General features: G+C 40.2%; 1 protein-coding gene across 1 annotated transcript in view; it reads right to left on the bottom strand.

The window, feature by feature from the left end:
* The window catches only part of Rnf128 (ring finger protein 128), an 86417-nt gene extending 71523 nt beyond the window's left edge, over positions 1 to 14894 (bottom strand). Inside the window, exon 1 of the mRNA XM_059250511.1 lies at positions 14486 to 14894. Coding sequence (XP_059106494.1) covers positions 14486 to 14894 — 409 coding nt within the window. The remainder of the gene's footprint in view (positions 1 to 14485) is intronic.

Raw genomic sequence — 14894 nt, 5'->3', positions numbered from 1 at the left:
TACTTGACACACAACTTACAGAGTACTTAATATTAACAATTGTCCTCACAAAGTGGAAAAACAGGTATTTTTCTTTTCTTATTGTTTGTGGTACGGGGAATTGCATCTTAGGGCTTTGTAAGTGCTGCACAAGCACTCTATCATTGGGCCATCTCTCCATCCTTCAGATAGATTTTTTTTTCCACAGGTGCAATACTGAAAGAACTTAAGAGCTTCAATTATTATGAGTGACAATAATGAGAAATGAAAATAAGAATTAGAATGGGCAGAAAGTGAATTTTAAAGCAAGGATTCATTTCCCTGTGCCTTGTTTTCCTCTCAAAGATGTCAATGAATTAGTTCTTTGGGCATGAAGTTTTTTATTGCATTGTGAAATTATTACATAAGTCATGTTAAGAAGACATAATATTGAATATTTGGATTAACATATGATATAAATCTAAAAAGTTACTGACCACTTTATTATTCATCATTTATGTACTTAAAGCAGGACATGAAAATAAGTGAACTACTTTATTGCTAACATGCTCTGAAAAGGGATGCTTTGAAACATGATTCCCCAATGCTCTCTTCCACAGTTATTTCAAAAGCCCTGTTGTTCTCACCTGTTACATTTGTTCCCTTTGAAGATGCATTGTTTTGAGGTGCCACAATTAAAATGGCTGCTTATAGGAAAATGAGAACTGCCAACTATTAAACAAATTAACTCAAGACTCAGAAAGACAAAAATTGCATACTCTATCCTCATATACAGATCTTAGCTTATAACATTTATATGTATGTACCTGAGTGGGAGGGCGTATAGGTATAGGCTTGCAACTGGGAGGGAGACTGTGGTAGTCTGAGTGTAATTGGCCCCCACAGGCTCATAGGGAATGGTATCATTAGGAAGTGTGGCCTTGTTGGAGTAGGTGTGGCCTTGTTGGAGGAAGTATGACACAGTCTCCTTTTGCTGTCTATGGATCCAGATATAGACCTCTCAGCCCCTTCTTCAGCACCATGTCTGTCTGCATGCTGCCATGCTTCCTGCCATGATGATAATGGACTAAACCTCTGAAACTATAAGGCAGCCCCAGTTAAATGTTTTTCTTTATAATAGTTGCAGTGGTCGTGGTGTCTCTATACAGCAATAAAACCCCAACTAAGACAGACGTTGATACCAGGGACTGGGGGATTTCTGTGACAGGCATGTCTGTATTTTTGTTTGGAGGAATGTAGATTTTGGTACTTTGGATTAGGAAAGCAGTGGAATGCTTTAATGTGCCATATCTGTAGGAGCATGGAAGACAGTGGTGCTGAGGGTGATTTGAACTGTGGGCGTCTGGCTCAAGAAGTTTCAGAGGACAAGAATTTTAATGTGTGGCCTAGAAACTGGTTTTGTGATATTTTGGAAAAGAGTGTGGCTGCTTTTTGCCTTTGTCTGAAAAGTTTGCCTGAGGCTAAATGGAAGCATTTTATATTAATTCTGTTGGTAGAGGAAATCTCAAAACAGCCTAGTATTGACTCTGTTGTGTGGTTATTAGTGTTCATTCTTATGAAGATCTATAATGAAAAGGAGCAAGATGAGAAAGGAAAGAATATAAAATGTACAATTTGAGGAGAAAAGGGGCACCAGGAAGTGGAATGGAGCTAAGTCCTGTGTTCAAGGAGATAAACAGATGAAAGATATTAAATGGAATAAAGGGAGTGGTGACCTCAGGGCAAGACTCCACTCGCTAAGCTTCCAACTTGTGAAAAGGAATTAAAGAACTTAAGTCCAGGCATGGTGGTACACACCTTTAATCCCAGCACTCAGGAAACAGAGGCAAGCAGATCTCTGAGTTTAAGGCTATTTTGATCTACAGAGCAAGTTCCAGGACAGCCAAGCTTAGGTAATGAAGGAAATCATCAAAAACATAAAGCTGAAGATGTAATTGAACATGGGGGACATGTTCTAGCTCCAACAAGCAGCAGAACTTGGCAGCTTTGGCCACATGGTTCTGGATTTAGAGTCAAGGACATAAAGAAGGCATTATGGAATCTCCCTCCATGACTAATGAAAGCCACTGAGACCAGGTGTTTGCCAGGGGTGTCCCTGCATGGAAGCCCAGATGTCATGTGTGAAGCTCAGAGGGTGAAGCCTGGATTGTCTTGGAGACACTAAGATGTTGCAGATTCCAGAACTATGGTGTACTTGTCAAGGAGAGCTGCTAACAGAAAGTGGAACTAGCTCCAAAGAGAGAAGTGTGTTGTGGTCAACAAAGATAAAACGAGTTAAAGATCTTAAGGGTGCTTTGACATCAGACATGGAGATACAGAGTTTGAAGTTTGCCCAGCTGGTTTTCAGTCTTGCTATATTCCAGTATTTCCTCACTATGCTCCCTTTCCTTCAATTTAGAATGGTAATGTATATCCTGTGCCATTACATGTTGGAAGTATGTGATCTGATTTTTTATTTGATTACAGTTAAGAGATTCCCATGAGTCTCAGAAGAGACTTTGGATTTTTATAGACTATTTTAAAGGGACTTTTGAAGTTGGACTAAATGCATTTTGCATTATGATGTTGTTGCAAGCTTATGGGGGCCACAGATGAGAATGTACTAGTTTGAATGTAATTGGCTCCCATAGACTCATAAGGAGTGGCACTATTAGGAGGTGTGGCTTTGCTGGAGTAGGTTTGGTATTGTTATAGGAAGTGTGTCACTGTGGGGGCAGGATTTGAGGTCTCATAAACTCAAGCAATGTCCAGTGTGGTACACAGTCTCTTACTGCTGCCTGTAGATCAAGATGTAGAACTCTGAGCTACTTCTCTAGCACCATGTCTGCCTGCATGCCACCATGTTTCCTGCCATGCCAATAATGGACTAAATCTGTGAAACTGTAAGCCACCCCAATTAAATGTTTCCCTTTATAAGAGTTGCCGTGATCATAATGTCTCTTCACAGCAATAAAACAGTAACTAAGACAGAGACTAAGAATGGCGGGTATTAAGGAAGAGAGGAGAGCAATAGGGCACATGAGATATAAAACTGGAAAGAAACTTTTGGAGGATGGAAGAGTACAAGGTGGAGCTGGGGATGGAGAAGTACATGGAGAAGAAGAATCAATGAAAAACTGAAAATTCCCCTGTGAGAGAACACACCCCACAAAATCAACTAAGCAGGGCTCATATGGGCTCACAGAGAATGAAACAGTAAACACAGGGCCTGCAAGGGTCTGCACCAGGTCCTCTGTGTATATATTATGGCTGTTAGCTTGGTGTTTTTGTGGGTGTGTCTCTGAGTCTGTTGGGTGCTCCTGGGACTCTTTTCCTCCTATTGTGTTGCCTAGTCCAGCCTTGATATGAGGCTTTTGCCTTGTCTTATTGTATCTTGTTTTGTTGTGTTTGGTTGTTGTTTCTTGGAGGCTTGCTCTTTTTTGATGGGAGACAGAGGGGGAGTGGATCCAGGGAAGAGGGGAACAGGGGGAGCTGGGAGGAGTAGAGGGAGTGGAAACTGTGGTCAGGATGCATTGTATGAGAGAAGAATCTATCTTCAGTAAAAAAAAAATGCCCCTGTGAAATATAATACTGTGTATGCTAATTTAAAATTAATAACTAAATAAAAAGCCTCGGGCTGCCTTATCAACATGACCTATGAATATATTAGCAATTCCCAGAATGAGTAAGTCATAGAGCTTGCAAATAGAGTTTGATGCAATACAATCTAGTCAGAGTCCTTGGTGCCTAGGATAGGAATATTTGACTCATAAAGGAAGGAAGGATGGGTGGGTGAAAGGATGTAGGAAGCAAAGGCCGCTGAAAAGAGAGTGAAGGAACACTTAAGAAGCATTAAACTAGTTAGTATAGTCTTCCTGACGCATTTACTCTGTATATGTGCACTCATATACACACTCTTCTCTAATTATCAGTAATTATGAGGAAAACTAATAGGCTAAGAGATGGCAATAATACAATAAATAAAACATTAATTTAGGTGGAATATGCCAAAAGTTAAGCAAAGACTATGTTAAAGAATAAAAATAAAACACATCTTGCTTGGTGTTGGTGGTGGTGGTGGGCAGCACACGCCTTCAGTCCCAGCACTTGGGAGGCAGAGGCAGGAGGATCTGAGTCTGAGGGCAGCCTGGTCTACAAAGTGAGTTCCAGGCAAGCCAGGACTACACAGTGAGATCATGTCTCAAAAATAACAAGAAACAAAGCAAAACAAAACACATATTTAGGCCCTGACAAAATATTCTTCATCCTTCAATTTTAAAATGAAGAAAATGTATGCTTTGAAGAACTCACAGTAGAAAGCAGGGTCCACAAACACTATATCTTTATGTCTTTATAAATAAATAATAGTTATATAGCTTTGGTCCAGCTACCTAAAAACAAAGCTATATAAACAATTATTATTTTATAAAGACATAAAGATATAGTGTTTTTGGACATAAGTATGTAGAAAAAAATGGGAAAAGTCTAAAAAGTTACATACTGAATTGATAACAGAGTTGGTAGTCACAGGAGCAATCTAATCAGATATCATTTTCATGCAGAAAAATTGCTCATTTACAGTTTATATCTGTAAAAATGACAATGATTGCAAGCACAATAGTCTGTTAAATTTACCTAATCAGCTTCCCTTAACTAGGTTCATCCTTTCTTCTATAGAGGGGAATTCCCCTCCAAGCTCTTAAACCAGTGGTTCTCAATCTTCCTAATGCTGTGACCCTTTAATTCAGTTTCTTACTCATGTTGTGGTGACCCCCAATCATAAAATTATTTACATTGCAAATTCATAACTGCAATTTTACTGTTATGAATTATAATGTAAATATATGTGTTTTCCGATGGTTTTAGGTGACCCCTGTGAAAAGGTCATTCGATGCCCAGAGGGGTTGCAACCCAGAGGTTGAGAAGCGCCGACTTAAACTTTTGTTCTTCAAGTAGTGAAGCTGATGTTGCAGCCTGAGCCCAAAGAAATGCAAAGACATTTGTGGTCTATATTGTCTTAGAACTCACAGTCTGAGTGGGTAGACAGGCAATCAGCAAGTGACAATTAATTGTACATTTTAAGACATGTAAAAAGGAGTGGGAAATGTGCACACAGTAAAGGAGAACCTCTTAGGAGAGATTTAAACTGGGATTTCACAGACAGAAAGAAAAGCAAGCAAAAGGAGCGCATGAAGCAGAGCTTCCTAATTTGGACAAATCCTTAGATGGTTATTGTGGTCAATGTGTGGTTAGAGAGGGCAGAGTGGTTTGCCGTGTCAGTGGAGTAGCTAAAGTAAACGAGGCCAATCCTTTCAGGTGTGGGAACACTTAGATTTCATTTGAAGAATAAAAAAAATCACCTGGGCATCTGGGGGAGCTGAATGGTGAAGCCGACCCATAGATGTAGACAATAACTCTGGCTATGGTGCAGAGAATAACAAGATGAGAAATAAGGAACCCAGTTTGGAAGCTCTTGCAATTGTCCTTTTGGGGGATGATAGTAACTAACATGCACTAGATTGGTAGTAATAGACATTTTGGAGTCAACATTATGGTAGAAAAACCATAAGAAATTACTCAAGCAGAGGGAAAGGTAAGTGACAAGCAGAGCTCACTGAGGAAAGTGCTTGTTGCACAATAATGAGGACCCGAGACTGGATTCCTAGCACCCATGTCATAAGCCATGTGTCATGGGCTATGTGGATAACTTCAGCACTATGGGGGAGCTAAAACAGGCAGATCCTGGGGATTGCTGGCCAGCCAGTCTATTGGAATGGGCAAGGTCCAGGTTCAATGAGCCCTTGTCTCAAAAAGTAAGAAGGAGGGGAAGGAAAGGGGAAGGAAAGGAAAAAAAACCACAACCAAGCAACAATATCAAAACAAAAGAATAAAACCAACCAAGGTGGAGAGAAACAGGAGAAGGTACCCAAGCTCAACCTCTGGCCTCCACATATGCACGCACAGGAGAGTATACCTGCAAACATGCATGCACAAAGCACACACACACACACACACACACACACACACACACTCACACACGGCAGAAAGAATACCACAGTGTCTGAAGCTCAACAATGTAGGACTTTATCTCATGCATAAAGAAATCTTGGATATTAATAAGATTGGGCTTAAGTATATTCTTTACAGGCCACTTTCCCAGACATTGTAATGAGAGTCACATGGAGACCAGCTGGGAGGCTAGCAGTGATTCCTGTGAGACATGATGCTAGCCTAGACTTGGCTAAAAGCAGCAGAGATGGGAAAAGAAAAAGGGTGGAAGGAAGGGTGTTGGAGGTAGAATGAGCAGGGTTTCATGCTGATTGAGATGTAAGAGAGAAGGTCAAGGAGTGTCAAAGGTTAACTTCCGGTTCTAAGGCAGGAAAGAGTTTAAAGGACATAGGGAAGTGAAAACAACCCACTGTGGCTAGTACTCAGAGTGTAGAAATGGAGCAGTGTGAGGAGGCGAGGTCAGAATGGCCGGCGACAGTCGGATGCTTTCTGGATGAATAATGGCTTGGAAAGATGGTTCCCACACAGCTGGGAAGGGATCTTAGGTGCTTGCATGCTTGCCTGCCATGGGTTCAATCCCCAGCACCACACAAACTGGAATAGTGGCACACAGACTTGGAATCTCAGCATTCCAGAAGGGGAAGCAGAAGGATCATGAGTTCCAAGTGCTCCTCAGCTACAAAGATTCTGAAATCAGTGTGGGTGACACGAAACCCTGCCCCCACAAAGCGACTTTGGTTGCAGGGTAGGTATGGATTGAGATGAAGGAGATCAGTTAGACTCTCTTGTGGTGGCCTGAGAATGAGGATGATGTCATAAAGTTCATGTGGGGCAGAACTGGTCAGTTCATTTGGATTACCCTCTTATTTATATACATAGTGAAGTCCAGCTCTTCTTGGGGAGTTTATTGTCCTCTCAATTCATCTGTATAGTATGGTTTTTATTTCCCACTTCATTTCTATAAAAATCATTTTCATACAGTGGGTAAGTTTGCCACTCTGATTAAACCCTCCTTTCCACACACTTTGTTGCTCTAAAATTGGTGAGTGTTGGGGATTTTGAAATTCTGTGAACCTTACCCAGCAATTCACTTCATTAGACACAGTCAAAAAGATAAGAAGGACTAGTTTATCCTTCCCAAATTATTAACTTTGCTGACATAAACTACATTCAAATGTAAGCATTTCTTAAGGCATTTTATCCATACATAGCTTATTTACCTTAAAAAAAACTTGTCTGTTCAGCAAGTGAGTACTTACATGTCCTAAAATTTCAGTTTAAATAGCTCAAGAGTCGTGACTTTTCCTGTATATCTAGGATAGAATTTGGTGTCTGTCTGTGGAGTGTTTAGAACGCATTGTTAGACGTCATGGGCTGGTAAGGTGGCTCAGTGGGTAAAGGTATCTGCTGCCAAGCATAATAACCCGAATTCAATCCCTGGAACCTACATGGGGGGAAGGAGGGAACCAACTCCCACAAGTGTCCTTTGACTTCCACACACATGATGATCAGGAGTTCAAGGTCATCCTTGGCTACATAGTAAGTTCGAGGGCAGCCTGTAATATGTGTGACTCTGTCTCAAAAACAGGGGGATGAGGTATGGTGAGAGCTTGTTTGGTATGAAGAACAGAATAAAACATTTGAAAGTTATAACTTGAACCAAGGGCTAATATTCAAAATATGAAAAGAATTCAACAAGAAAATAAATTACTCTGTTAAAATTGATAATAGAAGTGAACAGATATTTCTAAAAGGAAGACCTATAAATTGCAAATAGATATATAAGAAATTCTTAAAATCTCTAATTGTCATAGAAATGCAAATCAAAACTCTGAGGAACTACGTTCCATACCTGTTAGATTGTAGTATATACACATAATAAATGCAAGCAATTTTTAAAAGGAAGTTGTGCCCTCCAATTGCTTATCAAATACAAAATGGCTAGCCCTGAAAACATACATACAAATAACATTATACAAACTGAGCAGGTTAGTTAGGAATATACACACATGTACATACACATATATGCACACAATAAAAACTAGTGAGAGAAAAAAGGAGGCAAAGAATTTGAAAATGAACAAGGAGGTACCCCTCCTTGGGAGGTTTTAGAGGGAGGAAAGGGAAGAGAAATTTTGTTAATTATATTTGTGATAGATTGTGTCCTCCAATATACTGTGTCTCCCAGTAAAACTTGCCTGGAGATCACAGGAAAAAGTCAGCCACTATATAGAAGTCAGGCAATGGTAGCACACGCCTTTAATCCTATCACTTGGCAGGCACCGATCTGTCTGGATCTCTGTGAGTCCAAGGTCACACTGGGAACAGAGCCAGGCGTGGTGGAACACGCCTTAAATTCTAACACTAGTTAACCATGGAGGTCCAGAGGTCTGTACAGACAGACAGGAAGTGACAGAGCTGGGCAGGAAGAGGAAGTGATGTAGCTGGACAGAGAGAGCAAATCAGATGGCAGAACAGCAAGGCATATAGGCGTGGGTAGACGGGAAGTATCTTGCCTTTTGGAAGCTGCAGAGTTGGTGAGGTGAGCATAGCATGTGGCTGTTCCTATTTCTCTGATCTCTCTCAGGTTTTCACCCCTATATCTGGCTCTGTGTTTAAGATCATTTAGAAATTCGTCCACATATATTATAATCTCAAAAAAAAAGTTGAAACAAAATTTGGGCCCTTACTCTATGGCTAGGTAAGCTTATTTCTAATGTCATGAAAATGTGTTCCATCAATGACAAGAAGTTGCACCTATGAAGACAGTATAGTTTCCTAAATAAGACCTGCACAATAACAACACCAACTGATGTGCCAACATGGATGACAAAAATCTTACAAGGCTCAACCCCTAGATGAAGAGTTATATGCAATTAATGGCTACCAAGAAAGGGAGAATCAGTCTTTTCTAGGGACGAGCTCCCTGATAGGTTATCCAACTCCAAGTAGTCGTCCCTAGGAGCTAATACATGTGAGCACACTAAATGGACTCAGCAGATTGTTTTTTATATGCATGTGTATATAGATATGTAAAAATTATAATTGAAGGGGAGACCTTAAAGTTGAGGGGGAATAGAGGGAGGATTGGGAGGAGTTATGGGACAGTGTGGGGTGAAAATGATATGAGTACAGTGCTCATGTATGACATTCTCAAAATGTTTAAAATAAAAGAAAAAATGCCAAGTCAAATACACAGTGACTTGAGGGAATGCATTAGATGTTTATCTCCAAGAATGAGGACATACATTATTTATTATTATTATTGTTGTTATTATTAGTATTAGTATTAGTATTATTTATCTCTCTCCTCTAGCTGTAGTTATCACTTATAGAAAAATACCAAATGAAGAACATAAATAGCCAGGGCAAAGGAGTAAGGATATTTGGTTCCTGTGTCACAAAACTATGATGAGCAAAGAGTGCAGAAAAATCCTGTAGGTTTATTGCATCCATGGAGGCAGCCTCTATGGGTCATGGAGGCACAGAAATGTACAAGGACACTGGGGGGATAGAACACATTTATACAACTGTATGGGCATGCACAAAGTGGATTGTCACTGGGAAGAAATAAGTGCCCCCTGTTGTCCACAGTTTAGCATGGCACTAGCAGTTTGGCCTTGCTTTTTCTTGTTGCTGATAAATTATTTTATAGAGTATCAGCAACAGAGAAGGTCATTCTTTGACCATGATGCATTAAGGCAGTAGCAATAAATTGTGATCATGTATGAATATGGACTAAATATGAACGATGTCAAAGCCACAAAAAAATGACTAAGTAGTCCCCTATCTAGCTAATGTGAATGGCTATTGCTTTTTCATGAATGATGGTTTTAGCCTCTGACTGGTCTTTGCCATTTATAAAAGAACTTATTTAGAAACCATCAACAACTTTTCCTGACTTTCTGATAGCATACAACTCCAAAATAAACCTAGATATCATGGTCAATGTGTCCTGCTTTGCTCTGGAGCTTACTGGTTTTAGAACTGAAAGCCCAACATTCTGGGAATTGCCATAATTTCAAACCAAATAAGATGGTTGGCCAATGTCCTGCTTCTTTAAATTCCCTAAAGCATGCCTAGTCTTACTGAGATGCTCTATGGTTTCTAAAAGTGCACATTTGGTTTTTGCTGTACAAAAAAGAGTGATAAGCCCTACATCTTATCTAAACTACAAGGCTTCTTAAATTTTATTTCTAAGATTATAATATAATTACATCATTTCCCCATTTATTTTCCTCCCTCTAAACCCTCCCATATACTATTCAAGATGTAGGACTTGGCAGTCCTAGTGGGAAACGAGCTGAAGGAAAGGGAGGAGGAACCAAAGAGGAGTGAGTGGTCAGGTGCATGGGTTGCAGGGACTAGATTGGTTTTCTAAAATGGTAGTCTCCAGCTTTGATGAAGCACGAGGTGGTGGAAGGTCAATCTATATGCTTTTGTGGTAGGGTGAATTGTTCCTCCATCCTTTGTGGCAAAGCAAATAGAACAAAACACTAAGGAAAAATGGCAAGTACAAACTCACTTTTCCTTATGTTGTGAAATAACCACTCTGTGTTATATTTATCAACAGCATCACAAGCAGTGTCTGTATGAGGGCCATTTCTAGGAAGGGAGAAATCCAAGGCTAGACCAGTTAACAGTGACAACACTAGTAAAGGCAAAGCTGAAGTTACAGGTTTAATCATTCACAGCTGACACGGTTCATTGTTAAAAGTACAATATTCGTTGAATGAAGTACAGGTGTATTGTTATAGGCCAATAAATGTTAATTACTACAGTTAAGATTTTGCTACCTTTTCTTGTTTAGGTTGTTATTTAAATTGACATATAAAAGCATAAAAGTTGTACATATGAATGTGGTGATTTATGATGTTTCGATGTACATACATACATACATACATAAGTATGGGTAAATCTCTAACTCCTTAAACACTGATCATGTCTTTATGGTGAAACCATAAACATATCCTTCTTTTGCTTTTAATACAGCTTACAGCATCTTGCTATCTAAAGTCCCCACTGTGCAATAAACAGAAATGCAGAGCTTCTTACATCTAGCTGCAGTAGTGTTTCTCTGTCCTGCCTCACTTCACTCATTGTTTTTTTTTTCTATTTTATCATTCTCAATTTCTTTCTCCTCCTCCCCTTCATTCCTTCTTCCTTTCTTTTCTCTTTTTCCTCTCCTCTTTCCCTCATTTTTGAGACAGGATCTCACTGTGTAGTTCAGGCTGGCTCTGAACTTATGATCCTCCTGCCTCAGCCTTGCAAGTGTTGGAAGTATAGCCATGTATCACTGCCACCTGGGTTCTATGCTATCTTTATAAAGTGTGCTTATTTTATTTTATATGTGTTTTGAGATGGGGATCTCACTTTATTTCCTATATTGCCCTCAAATTTTCCATTCTTGAGCCTCAGCTTCCTGAGCAGTTCTGATATCAGGGGTGTATCATAGTACTTGGCTTGCTGTGCTTAATTTCCAAACAGGGCTAATGGTGGACCTTTAAGAAATTATTGTCGCTCATATATGTATCATATAAGTATGGCTGCTTCCTGTTAAAAAGTCTGTTCAGCAAAGATGACTGGACTGCTACTCACATCACCAGGGAGGCTCTGGACTGCTACTCACATCACCAGGGAGGCTACCTGGAAAACAGGACCCCAAGAAAGACATGGGGATCGCCCAATGATGGAGAAATGGAAGAGATCTACATGAACAGCCTGGACATGAGTTGGGGTAATGAAGGGCGAGGGTCCAGGGAAAGAGAGCTTGGAGGAGCGAGAGATCCCAGCTGGATCAACAACAGAGAGGGAGAACAAGGAATAGGAGACCATGGTAAATGAAGACCACATGAGAATAGGAAGAAGCAAAGTGCTAGAGAGGCCCACAGAAATCCACAAAGATACACCCACAACAGACTGCTGGCAATGGTCGAGAGACAGCCCGAACTGACCTACTCTGGTGACGGGATGGCCAAACACCCTAATTGTTGTGCTAGAAACCCCATCCAACGACTGAGGGATCTGGATGCAGAGATCCATGGCTAGGCCCCAGGTGGAGCTCTGGGAGTCCAACTAGCGAGAAAGAGGAGGGTTTATATGAGTGAGAATTGTTGAGACCAAGGTTGGATAAAGCACAGGGACAAATAGCCAAACGAATGGAAACATATGAACTATGAACCAATGGCTGAGGGGTCCCCAACTGGATCAGGCCCTCTGAATGGGTGAGACAGTTGATTGGCTTGATCTGTTTGGGAGGCATCCAGGCTGTGGGACCGGGTCCTGTGGTCATTGCATGAGTTGGCTGTTTGAAACCTGGGGCCTATGCAGGGTCGCTTGGCTCGGCCTGGGAGGAGGGGACTGGACCTGCCTGGACTGAGTCCACCAGGTTGATCTCAGTCCGTGGGAGAGGCTTTGCCTTGGAGGAAGTGGGAATAGGGGGTGGGCTGGGGGGAAGTTGAGGGGGGCCGGAGGGGAGAGAACAAGGGAATCCGTGGCTGATATGTAGAACTGAATTGTGTTGCAAAATAAAAATAATAATAAAAAAAGTCTGTTCAGAGCCACATATTGACATGATGGTCCACGGGCCTTTTGAAGAGACTTACCATGAGTAACCCTTGGTAAATATTTTAAATTCAACAATGGGGTACTCACATTTCACCCAATGTTAGTCCCTACTGTACACTTGCAAAGAAAGTTTTGAGAATAGGACTACTGTTTTTTTTTTTTTTTTTTGGTTTTTCGAGACAGGGTTTCTCTGTGTAGCTTTGCGCCTTTCCTGGAACTCACTTGGTAGCCCAGGCTGGCCTCGAACTCACAGAGATCCGCCTGGCTCTGCCTCCCGAGTGCTGGGATTAAAGGCGTGCGCCACCGCCGCCCGGCCGAGAATAGGACTACTGTTTAACTAGATACTGTTTGTATTTTAAAAATAGGAGGAGAGTCAATAGTAGAATATGGTTGTGCACAGCCGAAGAAACCCAGAGTGCCCTGATCTTGAAGCTTGAATAAAAAGGAAGTAATTTTTTGTTTGTTTGTTTGTTTCAGACTATGTTTAATCTCCAATCTTTACCAGAAAGCTGCATTAATTTATTTCTATAAGATCAAAGGATTTATAAAAGTATAAGAACATTCAGGGGAGGCTAATGAGATTGTTTTAGCTTGAAAAAGAAATGTGCTCAGCTGAACCCCTAGCAATGCCTAGGGCATGTTACACAAGACAGCAAATAGAGTCCTGGTGTAATTTTAAACATTTTGTACTGCTGAAATGCTTCTTCACCTGAGTTTCCTATAGTCAGAGGAAGAAGCAGCTCAATTTCCTAATAGTGTTAGTAAACTACCATGTTTTAAGCCAGGTTTTATTGTTTTCTTTTTATGGTTCTGAAGTCTGCTTAAATCGGATTGCATTAATTTTCTTACAGACAATTCTTGCCCATGATAAACAACAAAATACTGTATTCATTTGCTTACAGCTCTTTCTCTGAAATAATAATCCTCTCTCACAGGCCCTCTGGCTAAGTCTGGGGTAAATAAATACATATACCCACCCACAGTATAGATGACTGGGTTCTGAAGTCTACTTCTTCATAGCTTTAGAAAATCATTGACTTTTTTGTTATGTTTTAAGTTTTTTAATTAATTTATTTTTATTTTATGTTCATTGGTGATTTGCCTGCAGGTATGTCTGTGTGAGGGCAACAGATCCTCTGTAACTGGAATTATAGACAGTTGTGAGCTGTCATGTTCTGGGAATTGAACCTGGGTACTCTTAACCACTGAGCCATCTCTCCAGGCCCTGAAAACCATTTACTTTTAAAGTGTCATTCTTTTTTTCAAAATGAAAATATGAAGTCCCAGAAGTACCTTCCCTTACATAGTTGATAAAATAGATGATTTGGTTTACTGAGGAACTCATGAGGACACCTTTCCAAGGGAAATCTTTAGTTTTGGTAAGAACTCTTCTGCTGTGGACTTTTTCATGGGAAACATTTCTTAGGGAGTCATTTGCATGTATTCATCCCTTAGATAGATTCAGATCTCCGTGCACACATCAGGGTCAGAGACTCCTGTCAGTTTTACCAGCTTACAATTTGTTAGTCTCTAATAGTACAAATGGATCAGTTTTACAGTTTTATGGAAACACATACAACCAATTGTCCAGAGATAATGAATCCAATGGAAACATTTTAAATAACCCCGAAATGAAAATGTTATTTTAATGTCGACAGAGGTAAAGGCACAGCATATTAAAAAGCAGTTACACAATGCATGCTGAAGAAACTAATTAAAGCTATGCAAACCTGAAAATAGGAATCCTTTCATTAGTTGTTCCTGGCATTGGAACAAATTAAAAAATATTGATTAAGAATAAAATAATTTCAGGTTGTGTTGGGCCAGGAAACTTAATGTAAAATTGTAAGACTTAATTTCTTTGCCAGATCATACATGAATTCTAGATGGGGAATACAGTTTTAAAGCCAACGGAAACATTAATTCTCTTAGGGAATCAGTCGTTACTTACCAAAATTTGCCATCTCTATTGTCTGGTTGCCAGCCTCTGGAGCATTGTAAATCACAACGGCATCAGCATTCTTTCTACCCGCTGTTCGAATTTTTTCAGAAAATGTGCAATTACCTCTTTCTATCAGCGCGATCCAGGGCTTATCAGTGTTAGTAAATTCGGTGTGGTAGTCGCAAGCTTGGTAGTTATTGTTGTTCTTAGGGATGCCCACCACTCCCATAGCATTAGCCACTGGTGAGGCTAATCCGTAGACACCACACTCACATGTTTCTGTCTTGGTATAGTTGTTGGTTTCATTGAAGTAAGTCACAGTCACATAGGCATTCATTGAATACGATGCTGTACTTTGAAGTAAAAAGGTAAAAACTGCCAGGCAATGAAAAAAACTGTTCTTAGTCTTCCAATTCAT

This window comes from Peromyscus eremicus, chromosome X (genome assembly GCF_949786415.1).
Source record: "Peromyscus eremicus chromosome X, PerEre_H2_v1, whole genome shotgun sequence".
Classification (NCBI taxonomy): Eukaryota; Metazoa; Chordata; class Mammalia; order Rodentia; family Cricetidae; genus Peromyscus; species Peromyscus eremicus.
This window is presented reverse-complemented; position numbering and strand designations above follow the sequence as displayed.